The 18,676-nt window shown below is 26.4% G+C and overlaps 3 protein-coding genes across 4 annotated transcripts; 1 reads left to right on the forward strand and 2 right to left on the reverse strand.

Moving 5' to 3' along the window:
- Positions 1-844: 844 nt before the first annotated feature.
- Bm10328 (Uncharacterized protein) lies at positions 845-4,205 on the reverse strand (the record flags this gene model as incomplete). 2 transcript variants are annotated; one of them, XM_043078047.1, is made up of 7 exons in its annotated part: positions 845-914; positions 1,259-1,411; positions 1,927-2,075; positions 2,298-2,384; positions 2,465-2,588; positions 3,310-3,500; positions 3,966-4,205. In XM_043078047.1, 7 exons carry the CDS (start codon positions 4,203-4,205, stop codon positions 845-847), a joined length of 1,014 nt encoding a protein of 337 aa, XP_042933981.1. The 2 variants fall into 2 exon arrangements, with proteins under 2 accessions (XP_042933981.1, XP_042933982.1); XM_043078048.1 differs by having other exon boundaries at positions 3,966-4,118.
- Positions 4,206-8,905: 4,700 nt separating this feature from the next.
- Positions 8,906-14,753, forward strand: Bm7626 (protein ZK1127.4, putative; the record flags this gene model as incomplete). Its single annotated transcript, XM_043078049.1, has 11 exons — positions 8,906-8,962; positions 9,080-9,208; positions 9,460-9,540; positions 9,701-9,781; positions 9,985-10,172; positions 10,652-10,883; positions 11,079-11,234; positions 12,521-12,767; positions 12,975-13,039; positions 13,283-14,300; positions 14,548-14,753. The coding sequence occupies 11 exons, from the start codon at positions 8,906-8,908 to the stop codon at positions 14,751-14,753; spliced, it is 2,460 nt and encodes an 819-aa protein (XP_042933983.1).
- A 1,814-nt stretch (positions 14,754-16,567) lies between these two features.
- On the reverse strand, positions 16,568-18,449 carry Bm10329 (Uncharacterized protein; the record flags this gene model as incomplete). Its single annotated transcript, XM_001895280.2, has 4 exons — positions 16,568-16,653; positions 17,017-17,118; positions 17,333-17,921; positions 18,366-18,449. 4 exons carry the CDS (start codon positions 18,447-18,449, stop codon positions 16,568-16,570), a joined length of 861 nt encoding a protein of 286 aa, XP_001895315.2.
- Between the last annotated feature and the right edge of the window lie 227 nt (positions 18,450-18,676).

An 18,676-nucleotide genomic window follows, 5' to 3' on the forward strand; every position in this document is an offset into this window, starting at 1 on the left:
AGACCTATCATACCAATTGCAGCTTTGCATAACTGGGATTTTCTGACTCTCTGTAGTGCACCCAGCAAGATGTAATGTGGTAATTAGACAGGGGCTAGAGATTTCGAGACTTACGAGATAGTATGCTACCAGGGATTGAGAGGATTCTTGAATAGATTCATTTTTTGGGTGGATTCATGATCAAAAGCAAGAGAGACATTGTGGATGTAAGAGAAGTAGAGATGGATTGGAATCATAGACACAGAGTGACAGACAGTTGGTAGTAAGAAATTTGGTGACATTGGCTTGGTTGTGTTCGGTTGGGTGGTCATTTCTTCAGTTATTCAATAAAAAAAATTCAATTCAATTATATTTTGTTTAAAATTAAAAGTTACATTGTCACCTTTCAAGAAAAAAAAAAGAAAAAGTTAAACTGATTGAATTTTAATTAAAGTAAAGTATTACGATTCTGGTTGAAATTTATTAAATTGAATTAGAACTTAGAGAATAAATTATTGCATTGAGAAAAATTTTTGGAAGTCAAGAAAGATGCATAACAATTGTTATTAGAGTTATTGAAGTAAGCATTAGCAGTTTTTAAGTAAACATTAAGTAAGCATGTAGTAATGACATTGAATTAAACTGCAATTGAATTTAATTGAAATGAATTATACAATTCTGATTGAATTTGACTAAACTAAACTGAAATAAATCAGTGCGAAACAAATTTACTTTAGCTCTTTTATTTTTCAAACCATACTCGAAATGAATTCCGAAATTAGCAAAATTAAAGTAACAGATAAGGCAAAAACGAAAAAAAAAAAAAAAGATAACTTAATGAATTAACTATTTTTTAAAATAGCAGCTATAAGTGATCATTATCACACCATGTGGTACACTTTATCAAACGAGATTCTTTGGTAGCGAACAATAACCTGAAATTAATTTGAAGATGACATGTCACTTCATTTTCATTTTCATTTCACATTAGTTTCTCATAGAGCAACTTCTTTAACTTTGACATTTGACATTACTTCCTTAACTTTGACATTTGACATTACTTCCTTAACTTTGACATTTGACATTACTTCTTTAACTTCCACTTAATCATTTAATCAAGAACTAGTTGAAATAGCATAGCTCTTCGCAAAAAAATAAATAAATTTTTTATACCAATGAAATCAAATGATACGGATAGTTAGAAAGATAAATATGCATATTTAACATGCTAAAATTTCATTTTTTTAAATTCCTGCTAATAATAAAAAGTGTCACAAACCTATATAGGAAACATGCAAAAAGGGAAGCTAAACAAGGTCCAATCCAGAATATTCCTTGCATTCGTAAGAGTCCAAAATTGTTTTCAATGCTACCATAGCTAGCTAATGCAAATGCAACTAAAGGATTCCATCCAATGGTTGAATTCAGTAAGCTGTAAATGAATTAGCATAATGGAATAAACGATTATTTGATTGGTTATTAATTTAAGTAAAATTGGCTAATAATTTGATTGGTTATTAATTTAAGTAAAATTGGCTAATAATTTGATTGGTTATTAATTTAAGTAAAATTGGCTAATAATTTGATTGGTTATTAATTTAAGTAAAATTGGCTAATAATTTGATTGGTTATTAATTTAAGTAAAATTGGCTAATAATTTGATTGGTTATTAATTTAAGTAAAATTGGCTAATAATTTGATTGGTTATTAATTTAAGTAAAATTTGTATGATACAACTAAAAATCCATCATTTCTTTACTGAATTAGAAGCGTACACTAATTTTGCATCAATTATAATGTACCATATTTTCATCTTTTTTACTCTTATTTTTTATTCATTTTTAAAAATGATAAAGTGATAGGAACTATTGAAGAGGGATTGAATTGACAGAGTTTTTTTTTTTAAATATTCTTAAAATTTTTATGGTAGACAACGAACTAACCAACCATAGTAGCGATGAAACAAATACAGCGGCAACAACTGAGAGAGGAGTGTCACCAGGCTTTGCTAAAGCTGTCAACCCGGAACCTGTTCGTTTAGTTATGAGAAGATGAGTAATGATAATTAGCAAAGTACCGATAAATTGAGAAAGAATCTGCAAGATATTAAAAATGAGACTTTTTATAAGGGTTTTCCAAGCATCTTCATTTGAATATCTGTTTTAAAAAAAATAATTCGTCTCCTACTCCTTTCAAGTTTCTAGAAAACGAAAGAGTTAATTACTCTTCTATTTAATAACTATGAAATCTGAATAATATATTAAAAATTAATTAACAATATACTTAATTAATAACATAAAAATTAATTAACAACATACTAAATGGTATGCAGCACCGATGTCACCAATGGTAATATCAGATATAATTGTTGGCATTTGCAATTCTGAACCACCTGATCGAGTTATCTATAAGAAAACAAACTAATCAGTTATCTTAATGAAATGATTATTATAAACAAAGATAATATCAATTAATTATTAATTACCACAAAAGTAGCAATAGCAGTTACAGAGCCAAGAATTTGCATAACAATCATGGCACAACACATTGGCCAAGCAGTAGTGAGTGCAAAAAATTCAGCCAAGGTAATCACTGGATTCAAATGTACACTGCAAATGAATGATTGCTTAAAAGAAAAAAATTTTTTAAATTCATAAATATAATTTGTGTAAGTTTATTACTCATAAACTTAAACTTAAACTTAAACTCATAAACATAAACCTAACAATTTGCATAAAAAAAAAGGTATAAATTTTCTTTCCTTTTTATTAGCAATTTACCCTTTGTTTTCTTCTTTTTATATCTACATTTATCTTCTAATTTATATTTAACTTAAACTTTTTCCAAATTAGCACCACTTCAATTTCATTACAATTTATTATGTTATGATGAATTTTACTTAAACAAAGAGTAAGTTAGAGTTTTTAATATTATAATATTAAAAATTTTTAATATAAATATTTTAATGTAATTATTATCGTAGATCAATTTTTTTTCTTATATCTTTAACCCACGAATTGCACTCAGTAATTTAATCTCTTAAATAATCTTTCTGATTCAAATAATCAATTTTATTTCATTAATTAACATTTAAAAGAGGTTGAAAAAAAAAAACGAACAAATTTGATAATTCTATCTTTTATATTTTATTGTTAATTATTTCATTTTATAATTAATTTATAAATAAATATATGGGAAAAAAAAATTTGCTAAACATAATTTAACGAAATAAAAAAGAAAAGGAAATTTCCATCAATTCTCTTTTTTTTTTTTAAATTTTAAAAACTCTAATTTAAAAAAAAAAAAAAAAAAAATGAAAAAAGTTATTACGTTTGAAAAGCCATAATCATAGCAAATACAACCACTGAATCAGTAAAAGATTGAAGTATAATTCGTTCAGTACTGAATGATATCAAATGTGTTCGCAATTCAATTTCCATTATTTTTCCAATAAAAATACATAAAAAAACAGCAATAAATTCTGCTACACATGGACGAATTATACGATTGAAACAATTTAGCTGCAAATTTTAATAATTAATTTAATTTAAATTGTTTAATAAAAATGAAAATTTGCATTGATAATAGATTGTAACTATAAATTATCATTGTTAATGTGATAGTTTGGAAAATTTTTTATTTCAATAATTTAAAATAATATCAATGGCTGCAAATTTTAATAATTAATTTAATTTAATTTGTTTAATAAAAATGAAAATTTGCATTGATAATAGATTGTAATTATAATTTTTTATTTCAACAATTTAAAATAATGCAGAAAATATGAATGATCATTAAAGATTCTTTTCTTTTTTTTTTTCAATTCTATTTATTTACTCTAAAAGATTGTAATGAAATTACTGAATGCTTAATTTAATCCCTGAATAGTAGTTCTTTCTTCTTTTCTCTATTATTTCAATCAATTAACTTACCTTAAAAGTTTAACTTACTCTAAATTAACTTACCTTAAAAAAAGATAAACAAACCTTTTGATCGATATGATTGCATTGATATTGTAAAATAGTTGGTGTGTAATAATCATTGTATTTAATACAATGATTATTTTTCAAATTATTTCTCATTTCCAAATTATTTTCATTCAAATTTCGTTCTTTATTATCTCTCATTGTTCCATGCATATTTCCATTCAATGTTGTACAAAAATCTTTTTTATCGATTGGTGTTTGAAGTAATGAAGAGGAATATTCCAAATCATCGTAAAACATGAAATCTAATTAAGTGTATAATAATCAATCGTAAGATATTGAGAAATGAGATGATGATAAGTAAGAATATATATAAGTAAGAAGGAATAAGTAAAAATATAATAAGTAAGAAAGAAGTAAGAATAAGTAAGAAAGAAGTAAGAATAAGTACGAAATAAGTAAGAATAAGTAAGAAATAAGTAAGAATAAGTAAGAAATAAGTAGGAATAAGTAAGAAATAAGTAAGAATAAGTAAGAAAGAATATCACCTGTGATAGAAACAAATTTACAATTATATTTTAATAAATTTTAATATTTAAAATTTGATGAAAATTAGTAGGCAAAAATGAGGAAACTTTGATATAATAATATAAGTAATATAAATGATTTGAAGAAATAATTTTAAAAATAATTTTTATTGAGAATGAATATGATCATACTCTAAAAGGTCTAAAAAATAAACTCAAAATTTCTCTGACTATATATTTATACTTTAGATTACATTCAAAATAAATCATTTTGATAGAAATTAAAGTAAGGTAAAAAAAAAAAATCCGAAAAAAAAAATTAAATCTAAAACTGATAATATTTAACTATTATTAATTATTTGAATTATTAATTTGAAATTAAAAAAAAAAAACTTATTCTGAAATCAATGAATAGTTTAAGATATAATATTTAAGTACAAACATTCATTATTATAAATAATAAAACCTAAAATGCTTCAATCATTAAATGATTGAAGCATTTTAGGTTTTACATCAGAATTTATACTTTAAAATTGTTAAATTTTCAGATTAAATTTTATTAAAATTGTTGAATTTCAGAATTTTGCAATAAGAAATTTTAAATGAAATAAATGAATTGAAGATAACAAAATTAATGAGATGAATGGTATTAAGCAAACTAAAACATATGTTCTTTGAAAATGCTAATCGAAAATTATGGGATGCTCGAGTGGGATTTTGAAAATTTTTGTTGTAACAATGTTAGAGAGCTAATAATTACAATCACTAAGCTTTGCAGTTATCGAAGTTAATTGATGTGTACATAAATTTAAAAAAGAAAAAAAAAAAAAGCAAAAAACTTTTTAAAAAAAAAAGAAAGTTTAAAATTAGTTTAAATTAGCTCTTTTTACTTTTTAATTAATTGAGCTATTTCTATTGTTAGCATTTCTGGAAATTTTTAAACTTTTCTTTCTTTTTTTTTTTTTTTTTTTATGTTCACTTATTTTAATAAAAAATTTTAAAATGAGCAAAAGTTCAAGTTTTAATTAAAACTTCTCTTTTTCTTTCTTTCTTTCTCTCTCTCTCCCTCTCTCTCTCTTTCTAATGTAGCAAAAAAAAAAAAAAACAAAAAACAAACATTGAAATATGATTTAGCACTTACGAAAAGATAAAATTTGAAAGCATTGATATTCGTGTGGAAATGATAAATTTAAAATATAATGGATAGAAATTAAAATAGTTTGTATAAGTTAATTTAAAAAAATCTTTCACAGAGAAATTTTGAAAAATGAAAAAAATGCAAATGAAAGATAAAAAAAATAAATTATTGCTCAAAAACTTTTTTTTTTTTAATCTAAGAAAAAAACCTACAAATTTGGTTAAATAAGATTTAACTAAATTTGAATTGAAATTACAATAAAAAGAATTTTATTTTATTTTATTTTTCATCATTAAAAATATTTATTGGTAGTAATATAAAAATGAATTATTGATTAAAAATAGAAATTGGGAAAATAAGCAACCATCTAACTTATTCCTATATTCTTAACATTCATTCAATAAAATCGTATCATTTTTTCTAATAAATCTATCTACTTCGTCGAGACTGTTCTATTTATAGCTCGAGACTGCAGAGTGTAATTTTGTTAGAAAATTTTGATTGTAATTGTTGAACTAAACTAATTTTTTTTTTTTTTTTTTAAAGTAGTAATAGGAAGTTTTTTAAAAATAGTAAAATTTTGTTTTTTTTCAAAGTAAATCAAAGTAATAATTTAAAAATAGTAATATTTGAATGACAATAATGAATCGCTGAAATGTTGACCTATGATAATCCAATTTTTATCTTATCTCCTGCAGAATTTTATCTACTTTTTCCTTCTTCTATATCAATTAAAAGATTTAATTCAATAGTTCGATTCAACAATTACAATCAAAATTTGTTAATTATTTAAAAAATTTACTAATTAATAAAAGTTTATACTAGTTTTATTGCTTTATAATACATTTACTTTTTACAATATATTTTTTAAGAAATACAGAGAAAATAGTAACAGAAAAATAGTAGTATTAAACTATGGGCGCAAATATAATTTAAGTAAGTAACTTTTGCTCATCCTGAAATTACTTGATGATTTACTTTGAATTGTCTAAATTTTAATTTCAATAATTATAGAGAAATGATTTTTGTATTTTTACTGCTATTTCATTTCAAATGAAATAAAGCAATTAATTCATTTCAAATAATTTTACGTCTAATTTCGCTTATCATATGCCACTTACGAACGGATATCACGTAATTCAATAATATCAATCAAATCTGTAATTCAATTTACTAAAATTTAAATTAAAAGTATAACTTCCATCATTATTACTAACTTCTTATGTAGATAATATTTTTTCATAAAATTCTGCAAATGTTCACTACGGATTTTTAATGCAACTAATGACCCAAATTGAACCCAAATTGAACTATGACCCAAATTCTTCTAAGATTCTATCAATTTCACTAAAGTGAAGGAAAAGAAATTTCTAAAAACAGAAGGTCATAGTTCATAGTATCAATTACTTATTTATTGTTTGCTCAGTTTTTTGTTTATTCTTTCTAACATTTTATTCTTTTATATGCAATCATTATATGTTCATCTTTTTTTTGTTTGTAAATAAATATTCGTTTTACAAACAATAATTTAATAGTAGCAAAATATCCATTCTTCACTTCGTTACGATCGAAATTTCTCGTAATTTCTCATACTAAATCGAAGATTACAGTTTTTTTTTCTTCCTTTAATATTTTTAATTTATCTTTTAAAGTGCGTCTCAAAAACAACGACAGTGCTAATTAAACTTACAATTCTTTATAAATTTCATCCCATCTACTCTTATGTATTTTTATAACAGTCACAGTGTTCAACTGTAACAAATTTTGATTTAAAAGTTTCTTCAATAATTTCATTTCAATAAATTCTCATTAACATAAATTATTAATTAATAAAACTCAATAGAAATAGTCCCATCACAACATACTATCGTAAAATATTGAAATATCTCGAAACAGTATAGTATTGACTTATTTGTTCTACATCATAAATGATAGATAATTGTTGAAAATGAACGTCCCCAATGATAACACAGTTTTATCATCTGAGTTTTTATCCGAATTTTTTCTTTCGGTCTGCTAAACTGTCAACTGTCTTGTGAATTAACTGTCAACAGAATATCTACAATGAGACATTTTGTTTGTTTGAAATTTGTACGAGATGTGACGTGTAAGCAAAACGCAACTAACTATATAAACTGCTGAATTACTACCAGAAGCAGTTGACACAGTGATTACTACCAGAAGCAGTTGACACAGTGATTACTACCAGAGGCAGTTGACACAGTGATTACTACCAGAGGCAGTTGACACAGTGATTACTACCAGAAGCAGTTGACACAGTGATTACTACCAGAAGCAGTTGACACAGTGATTACTACCAGAAGCAGTTGACACAGTGATTACTACCAGAAGCAGTTGACACAGTGATTACTACCAGAAGCAGTTGAACCAGAAGCAGTTGACACAGTGATTACTACCAGAGGCAGTTGACACAGTGATTACTACCAGAAGCAGTTGACACAGTGATTACTACCAGAAGCAGTTGACACAGTGATTACTACCAGAAGCAGTTGACACAGTGATTACTACCAGAAGCAGTTGAACCAGAAGCAGTTGACACAGTGATTACTACCAGAGGCAGTTGACACAGTGATTACTACCAGAAGCAGTTGACACAGTGATTACTACCAGAAGCAGTTGACACAGTGATTACTACCAGAAGCAGTTGACACAGTGATTACTACCAGAAGCAGTTGACACAGTGATTACTACCAGAAGCAGTTGACACAGTGATTACTACCAGAAGCAGTTGACACAGTGATTACTACCAGAGGCAGTTGACACAGTGATTACTACCAGAAGCAGTTGACACAGTGATTACTACCAGAGGCAGTTGACACAGTGATTACTACCAGAAGCAGTTGACACAGTGATTACTACCAGAAGCAGTTGACACAGTGATTACTACCAGAAGCAGTTGACACAGTGATTACTACCAGAAGCAGTTGACACAGTGATTACTACCAGAAGCAGTTGACACAGTGATTACTACCAGAAGCAGTTGACACAGTGATTACTACCAGAAGCAGTTGACACAGTGATTACTACCAGAAGCAGTTGACACACTGATTACTACCAGAGGGAGTTGACGTTTTAATTCATTACTGCATTTTGTCCATCTTCTGATCGTCACATGTACGTGTGACACTGTCCCCGAGATATTAGAGGAAGGTGAACTACGGACTATTAGAAATTCGGGTGACATTCCACTGCGAGTAGTTACTACTGAAAAGCTCAATAGCGCTGCAATATTTCGCACCTGTCATAGGACCACTGTTTGACAAAAGTGTCTTTTTCATCTTTCGAATTTCGTTTTCAGTTTGCAAAGTTGAGAGATGGTGGAACGAAGAGGCGCAAATGTCGCGGGTGCTGGAAGGCTTAGTAGTGATTCGGTTCGTTCTTTTATAGATTTATTGCTCTTTGTCTTGGAAATTTATTTATGCAACATTTTCTTGCAAACGAAAGAGTGAAATGTGGACAAAGTTTTCAATAAGTAGGATTTATTGCAGGATGAATCGCAAGATGAGGTAGGACTGATAAGAGATGACTTAGAGAATGCTGAGGAATTGGTTTTCGATTTTGAGGCTTATCCCATATGTGATGACGATAAAGAGGGTCTTGTCAATATGCTAACACAGGTACTTTTCAAATTTTTTTTCACTGCAGAAATGACATATAACAATATTCATTGATCATTCGAATTTTACTCATATTGTGCTATCAGCAATCAATTACTTTTTGACAATTATTGCATTCATTTCATTTATTAATTTAGTTTTCCTTGAAGCGTAACGAAATTCTTCACTTCTTTTTAACTCAATATATTCATCAGAAAAGCCTTGATAGTGTGAATATTGCAGATACCGCTTTTTTTTTTCCTTTTTTCTAGATCTTCCTTCGTGTCGATATTGATGTGAAACAAATGGCCGATATCTTAGTGGAACAATCACCATTTGGCTGCGTTTATCGCGTACGTTTTTTTTTTTTTTTCAGAAATAATTCTAAATCCTACTTTGTAAACAAATTGTATTTGATAAATCAAGTTCATTCGGTCCTCTGGTACTGCTTGTTTTGAGTAGAGAGCCTCAAAGAGTAAAGCTTTCTAAATCCAAATTGTTGAAAGTTTTCAGCCTTCTGAAGAATTTATGGATGAAGATGATGAGGGTATTGTATATGGTGTATTGTCGATGTTAAAACTGGATACAGATCAGGTTTTTTTCTTTTTTTTTTAAATCTTTATCGATTTCAGAATTAGGTGTTCATGTTAATTCTCTGTTCAATGAGATTTCTTTCATTTTTTGTAACTGTTGCTTCCCCTGCTTGAAATATATTGAAATATTTTGACTAATTGAAGCGATCATTTTTTTCGTTTTCTCTCTGATGTGCATCCAGTTTGTGAAATATATTATTGCAGAAATTCCAAACAGATATTTGGGCTCTACTGAAAGCAAGAGCACAAAAATATTCCGTTGATAAAAAAATATCCTCTATTTTGGAAAATTTGTCGACTCCAAAATCGGATATTCGTGTTGGCCTGCTAATCAACGAGAGATTGCTCCACTTTCCTGCAACTATTGCTTCTCCTGCTTTCAAGTCGTTGGCGTATGTTATTTTCTTTTCATTTCTAGAAAGTTTCCTGGGTTATTTTCTCAGTTATGATCTGTTGATCTTTCCACTTTTTTTGTCGCTGCTGGATTATTGTTGCTGTATTACAGAACTGAAAACTATATATGTTTCATTTCTGAATTTTGCCTCTGTAAATTCATGATGATTCGTTCTTCTTGAAGAACGTCTAATTCCCAAAATCTTTAAAACGGAACTGGAACATCAGGAAATATAAATTAGCCCAAAATATATTCCTTGTGTATAATGTAGGTGTATTGTCACAAAAACTTAGTTAAAAAGGCTGAGATTTATTCCGCATCAATTTGATTTCTCTGAATTTTCATTTTTCTGCTTATTTCGTTCTGGCATTGCTAATACAAAGAACTTGAAAATTTTCCATATTTCGCATTTACTAAAATTTCATAGATTTTTAGTATATTAAGTTTTCACCAAATGGAAAAACATTCTTCATTTAGGAATGATCTGAAAAAGTTTGCTGCACAATATCGCTTTTCCCATGTTGTTTTGATTTTGAAAATTCGAATAGCTGATAAGGACAGTAATAAAGAACGAAATGAAGCAAGTGCTTCCGATGTACCGAATAAAAGGAAAAAATTAACTAAGGCGCAAAAAAAGCGCATCGCGGCGAGTGCGATTGCCAACGCCAAAGTTATTTATGACAACCGTGAAGAGGAGCTTTTGTTTCAAGTACGAACTATAGTTATAATTTATATTTTTCGAAATCCAAACACCATAACTGTAAATTCCTGATGCTGTGAATTAAATTTAATTATCTAATCGGTGAAGCGTTTTCAGTTTACCATTTAGTCATTATTCAGAAAATTATAGGATTTATAAACGAAAGAGTTTGTATTTATATTTCTTTTTCATCAATGATTTCAGGGTGGTTTGCAGTTCGACTATTTCCAGTACCCGGTTCAATCAGATGTAGAAAAAGATTCTAAATTTGGTTCAGTTGTACGGGAAGGTATCACTTATCGACCTTATAGACGTGTTTGTTTTCTTGATAGTAGCACATTTCATCGTTATATTGAGCTTGTTAGTTCAGCAGACAAGCTCTGATTAAAGATTTTTATTTGACGATATTTCTATTTCTCATTGATCGATCATTTCATTTATATAATCTCTTTCTGGATTGGAATGGATGGTCATCTTTTCTGTATATACTAGCATTATCTTTTCTAATTTTAAAATGTGTTATCTGTTTGAACATTGAATGGAATAAATATTTCATTGCGTTAATACGAGACATACAGCATATCAAGATGTCATAGTTTGCCAATTAAGAAAAAAAAAAAGAAGTCTTTTAATATATATAAACTTGTATTTCTGGCTCATTGCGAAGACGAAAATTTCTCTTAATGGTGAAACATTTTAATTACTTCTTAATGATGAAGCATTTTAAAGATTTTTTTTTGATTTATTAAATTTTCAAAAATATAATGCTGAGATTTTCGATATAGTTTTCGTGATATGTTTGATCATGAATTACATTTGAATTGACATTTATCTTCCACTTTAGTGGGAAATGAATTTACCTGCGAATGATCCGTTCTAAAGCATAGGAAAAGTGAGGTGACCATGGTAACGGTGTTATTTATCATTTATTTGCTGGGCAGTGAGAGGAATTCTTTATTCGATATGTACACCATCATTCTATAATATATTTCTTGTTAGCATGGATGTAAATGTTTGTAAATAAATTAGAAATTTCAGCTCAAACATTAATATTTCAAATATTCAAATATTTTTTGTTATTTCAAATATTTGAAACATGAAAGAAGGGTCATCAAAAAAATTTCCGATTAGAAATTTATTTTCAAATTTATTCCTTCTTGTTTCAAATCATTTTATATGCAGTACTGAATGGATCAGATAAATAATAATGAATCAAAAAATTTCTCGCATCATTTCCTATTCTTATTTTTTAGTTTTCAAAAATTGGCTTCTTTTTTTCCAGAATTTATATCAATCTTTTTGATGTTTTTGAAATATTTTATTTAATTGTTCTTTAATGGCAAACATAAAAATATTTAAAATATCATTTTTTTTTTTTTTTCAAAATGAAATTTATTTATTTTTTTAGTGAATTTTTTTTTTTTTTTTTTTTTTGTTCATAAAGTTTGTGAGCTTAAATTTTATTAGATTTTGAAGAAGTCCTAAATTTTTTTTTATAGAAAGGACATAGAAATGATAGAGGACAAAAAAGTCTTATCTTTAAGTAATTTCATCCATCTTAGTAATAATAATTATTTTTTTTCCATCTTAGTAATAATAATTATTTTTTGTTTTGTCATTCATTTATAATTTATTGATGAATTCAGACTAATTATACTATCATGAGATCATGTCGAGAACAGAATTCAATCGAACAGTTCCATAAACTTTCACTCAGAACACCTGCAGAAGATGAGCAAATATCTAACAAAAAAGTGAAACCTATAATTGATGCTGCAATTATCGCTCATAAACTCCACTCTGAATATTCAAATTCAGATAATTTTGAATGGAAATCATTAAATGATTTAAATATTCTCACAATTCAAAAATCCAATGAGAAATACATCCTTGGTACGTTGTTTTTTCGTTTTTTTCCCCCTAAAACATATGCATAAATCTCTTATAATTATCACTTTGATGCATAAATTTCTTATAATTATCATTTTGATGCATAAATTTCTTATAATTCATTTCATTTCGATTTGTGATTTAAATAAACTTTCTCTAAGTTTAATCTGATTTTTATCTGATTATATTATGAATGAGAAAAGATTTCAGGGCAAAGTAATTCACAGCGTATGATTTACCCGCACTCAGCTACAACAGATTTTGGGCAATTTCAAGTAATTAATTATTTACATTTCATGGAATTATTCAACTCTAAGATTTTTGCCATTGTGTAAATTAATTTTGGATTAAACTCAAAAATGTTTTTTCTTTTTTCTAAATATACATCCTCTAAATATGCTTTTTCATTTGAAGAAAGTTATTTTTTTTTTTAACAAAAACAAATTAATACCATAACAAAATTAGCATATTCATTTGCTTCATAAATACTTTATAATAATGTAAATTTAATTTTCTAGCTTGATGATAATGGTATTGATAACGAATCAAATATCACAAAACGATTACTATTCAAAAGCAGTACTGTTATCACTGAATCATCATCGCCAAGTACTATCAGTTCAGCTTATTCAGTTACTGATAAGATATCAGAAGTAAACGAGGAAAATATTTCTGATTACGATGTGAATGATTTTGAAGAAATAACTTCAACTGAAAATTTCTCTTCTTCATCTTCAAAAAGTTTGACTTCTTCCAACAAACTTATGCAGAATAATTCGACAGGAAGAAAATCAATGGATTTTCAAATGGAAACTTCTAAAAGTAATAGTAGCAGTAGCAGCAGCAACAATAGTAGTAGTAGTAGTAGTAACTCTTCAAGTACTGATAATAGTAGTAGTAGTAACTTTTCAAGTACTGATAATAGTAGTAGTAGTAGTAACTCTTCAAGTACTGATAAACTATCTGTTAAACAAGCAAAACAATGCTTATCGAAATCAGTGATTAAGGAAAATGAATTTGAGAGTAGAAGTGATAGTGAAACATTGTATTCTACGACAACAACAACAACAACAACAAAAAGTTATAAATCCGGTAGCTATCAGGCAAAAAAAGATGAAAGAAAGAAGAAAGTGAAGAATTCAGAAGAAAATCAGAAGCATAAAAATACCTGTAGCATAGGATGTAGTAAATTGAATTACGGAAACAACCTGAAATATGAATCGATAAGCAATTCTAGTGCAGATAGTCAAAGTTCTCGGGAATCGGTTATTCTGGATAAAAGATCATACAGATTTAAAAGGAAATCATCAATTGCCGAAACGAACAATTTTGCAAATATGAAATATCATATTGATAATCTCGAGAAATCAGATAATTCATGGCATTCTAAATTAGCAAATTTTGATAATTGCTCAAGAAAAGCCGGATTTGACAGGAAAAAAAGTATTAAAAATGTTGCAGTGCAAACAATTCATTTAGAATCAGACAATGATCTTTTGCCTATGTTTACACCTCTTCTACTAAAAGATATTGAAGGTAAGCTTTTTCTTTAAAATTAGCAATTTAATATTAATTAAATTTAAGCAAATATTTTTTTTTACTCTTGCAATTTTGTAATAAATAACTAATATTACTCAAATATTTTCATTTAGTTATTTTTTTCAATTTTACTTAGAATCAATTAATTCCTTTTTAAATAAAGAAATTAAAATTTTTTTTTGTGTGTGTGTGTTTCTTTTTTTTCTTTTTTTCTGCTCTTTTTGAAATTTTATTTTTATTTTAGAAAATATGAAAGAAATGAATAAAAAAGAAGCTATTCACACAATTATAAAAACACATTTGGAATTAATCAAAAGACAAGCAAAACGTGAAAAACGATTGCTGCAAGAATGGAATTCTGCTATTAGCGATTTGGAAGAACGATGTGAGGTGGTCAGTTTTGAACGATTGAAATTACTTCTTCGTAGTGATAATTATTCGTATGCTTGAAGATAAGCTTAGTTTTTTATCACTGTTTTTTGATTTGATAATAATTATTTGATATTAGCAAAAGTTTTTATCACTGTTTTTTGATTTGATAACAATTATTTGATATAATTTGATATTAGCAAAAGTTTTTATCACTTTTTTTTTTTTGATTTGATAATAATTATTTGATATAATTTGATATTAGCAAAAGTTTTTATCACTTTTTTTTTGATTTGATAATAATTATTTGATATTATTTAATATAATTTGATATTAGCAAAAGTTTTTATCACTTTTTTTTTTGATTTGATAATAATTATTTGATATAATTTGATATTAGCAAAAGTTTTTATCACTTTTTTTTGATTTGATAATAATTATTTGATATATAATTTGATATTAGCAAAAGTTTTTATCACTTTTTTTTTTGATTTGATAATAATTATTTGATATTATTTAATATAATTTGATATTAGCAAAAGTTTTTATCACTGTTTTTTGATTTGATAATAATTATTTGATATTATTTAATATAATTTGATATTAGCAAAAGTTTTTATCACTGTTTTTTGATTTGATAATAATTATTTGATATTATTTAATATAATTTGATATTAGCAAAAGTTTTTATCACTTTTTTTTTTGATTTGATAATAATTATTTGATAATTTGATATTAGCAAAAGTTTTTATCACTGTTTTTTGATTTGATAATAATTATTTGATATTATTTAATATAATTTGATATTAGCAAAAGTTTTTATCACTTTTTTTTTTGATTTGATAATAATTATTTGATATAATTTGATATTAGCAAAAGTTTTCATCACTGTTTTTTGGTTTGATAATAATTATTTGATATTATTTAATATAATTTGATATTAGCAAAAGTTTTTATCACTGTTTTTTGATTTGATAATAATTATTTAACATTAGCAAAATTTATCAACTAGTAAAAGACAATAGTGATCTTTAATGATCGTAATATTATAATTTCAATTTTAAATATAACCTTATTATTATTATTATTATTATTAAAGAAGGATGTTTTTTTTGCTTATTTTTTTTTTTTTTTTTTTTTTTTGCTGTTAAATTGCTGTTTTATTATTCAATTTTATTGTAGTCCTATTGGACTTTATATTGTCAAATTGTCTTCATTCCATTTTTTCAAAATTTTTCACTCTTATATTTTAAAATTTTATTTTCATTCATATTACAATGAAATTTTGCTTATTCTCTTTGAAATTTCATCAACAAAAAAAAAAAAAAAAAACATTCAGAATTATTTTGTTCTATTGTCAAGTATTATTCTTTTGTAGAATTTTTGCAAAATTTCTATCATGCAGATTTTAAATTTAAAATAAAAAAAAGCAGATTGTGAGATTTATAGAATGAAGAAGCAATTCATTCGTTTTTTCTTTCTTTTCTCGTCTTTCATTTCAAACATTAAACTTAGTCATCAACCAAAATCAACTAACACACACACATACATTCGTTTTTTTTTTTTTCCATTGAAGTTTGATTTTGATTTTAAACTATACATTTTGTAACAGAAACAAATTTTTATTGCATTCAATAACAATAAAGCATTTCATAGAATTACAAAGATACATAAAAATTATTACAGTAAATGAAAAAAAAAAAAAAATCAATCAATCGATATATCATTCCTGGCTTATCTTTAATAAATTAATTAATTAATTGTTTCAAAAAATTTTATTCTAATTTCAAAATAATTTGAAATTTTTGTGAAATTTATCATAAATGTTCCTCTGAATCCGTGCAGTACTTACTACAGAACTTTAATGATTAAGCAATTGTTATTAAAAATTAAAATTAATTATCCCATAATTTATCAAAATTAAAATGTGGAAGGCATGTATATAATCGTCGTGCTTCTTCAACTGTGATACAACGTGTAGCTAAAAATTATTTCAACTTTATGCTATCAAACATGTTAAAAAGTGCTTCAAAATAATCTTAAAATAATTCTCAACAATTTCATAAAAAAAAAAAGGAATGGCTTTGTCAATAATTTTATAAAAAGAACACCTAAGTTAATTAAACTACCAAATTTAATTATAATAAAAGGTTGTATTTAAAATACGTCATTGATGAATTAAAACAAATTTGAATTAAAATTTCAAATTTGAAAGAAAAAAAAAAAAAACTTAATGAAATCAAATTTGAATGCTTCATACTATTTCTAGTTTCCACCTGTTTTGTTGCTTTTTATTAGGCAAAAATATTTTGATAGCTAGCAAATTTTCATTAGAAGAATTAACCTGTAGTATCGGTGACATTATCACATTCTGTGACAGCATGAACTGATGGCAGTCCAACTGGACAAGCATTTATTCGAGGAGTGCAATGTTCTGCCATCGTCACTATAAATTTCTTATTATATATATATATATATATATGTATTTTTTAAAATGAATTTTTAATAAATCATTTAATTAATTATTACTTAAAAATTACAATTAAGTTTAGATTGAATTTTTTTTTTTTTGTAGTAATATTGTGTCGAATTAAATGTATTATCTTTAAAAAATTTATATATATAAAAACTTAGCTGTATTTAATTTGTACCAAATTCACCTGGAACTTGTAAAGTAACCGTTTGCATGGGAACTTGAAGAGGCACAATGAACTGTTGTGTTTGTGGTATCGTTTGTTGTACCGAAGGTACCATCATCATTTGTGTTTGTTGTATTGGTACCTGCTGTACCGTAGACATATATTGTGATGATACCATTGATTCTGGTATTTGCTGTACTTGTCGCAGCACCTGACCCGGTTGTTCAATAGTTCGGATAAGGTACACAGGTGGTATACTGGGTCGTTGCATTCCTCCTCCTATTCGTACTTGCTGAGGTAAAATTTGCTGTTGCAATAAACTTAATGTTTGCTGTTGTTGTTGTTGTTGTTGACTTTCTACTATGAATTGACCGGGTATTTGGGTCAATATTGGTTGCACTGGTTGTTGAATGAGGAAATACTTCATAAGCGGTGCCTGTGTTAACACAAACGGTTGTTGTTGATGGTGGACATTTACTGCACCACTGAACATAGCTTGCACTGCAGTACCTGCCCGACTACACGGGGTTTGCATCCCATCGCAAGGGCATAACGATCGAGGTACAGAGGTTTGCGGGCAATAATCCGGTATACATCTACAATTCTGGCACTGAAAGGTGGAAAATATGCAAATAACTACAAAAATTCCTACAACAGCAATTAATGGAAAATAAATTTAATTGCAATATGGCTTAAAAGATTAAATTAATGTTTGTTTTAATTAATTAATTAATTAATTAACACAAACCATAAATTTAGTCTTTGTGGTTGAAATAATACATTCGTAACAATTAATGTTTACAAATTTTTGCAAATAATTTTTTTTTTTTTTTTTCGAATCTAACAAGTCTTATTGCCTAATTTATAATAATTAAAGGGATTATCATAAATATTTAAATAAAAAAAAAAGAAAAATAGTAATTTTATTCCAATTATTTGATGAATTTCTTTTGTACAATAATAATGCAAAGAAATGTTACATTCAATGATTGAATTGATAAGTTTAGATAAAGTAATGATTGTGATAAGATGATAATAAAAGAGAGTAAAATACCTGTAGGATAAATGCTTCATTACAAATAATAGTAATTACAATAGTAATAGTAAGAGTGAAAGATGTAAGGCGGTGATTGAACATTACTGAATTGTATGGCTTCTCTCCAAAACAATAAATGTTTGCGCCAAAGGGAAAAAAAATAAAGAATAAATTTTTGTCGTTCTGTTAGCAGTAGTGAAAATAAATTGCAATGGACAAACCGATTTATAAGCACAATATAAAGGGGAAGGAGGAAGAGAGCTATTACTCAGCGGACAGCAAAATATCATATTTGAAGAAATAGTTACTATTTTACATCAATTTCTCTT

The sequence above is a fragment of the Brugia malayi genome (assembly GCF_000002995.4).
Source record: "Brugia malayi strain FR3 genome assembly, contig: Bm_v4_Chr2_contig_001, whole genome shotgun sequence".
NCBI lineage: Eukaryota > Metazoa > Nematoda > Chromadorea > Rhabditida > Onchocercidae > Brugia > Brugia malayi.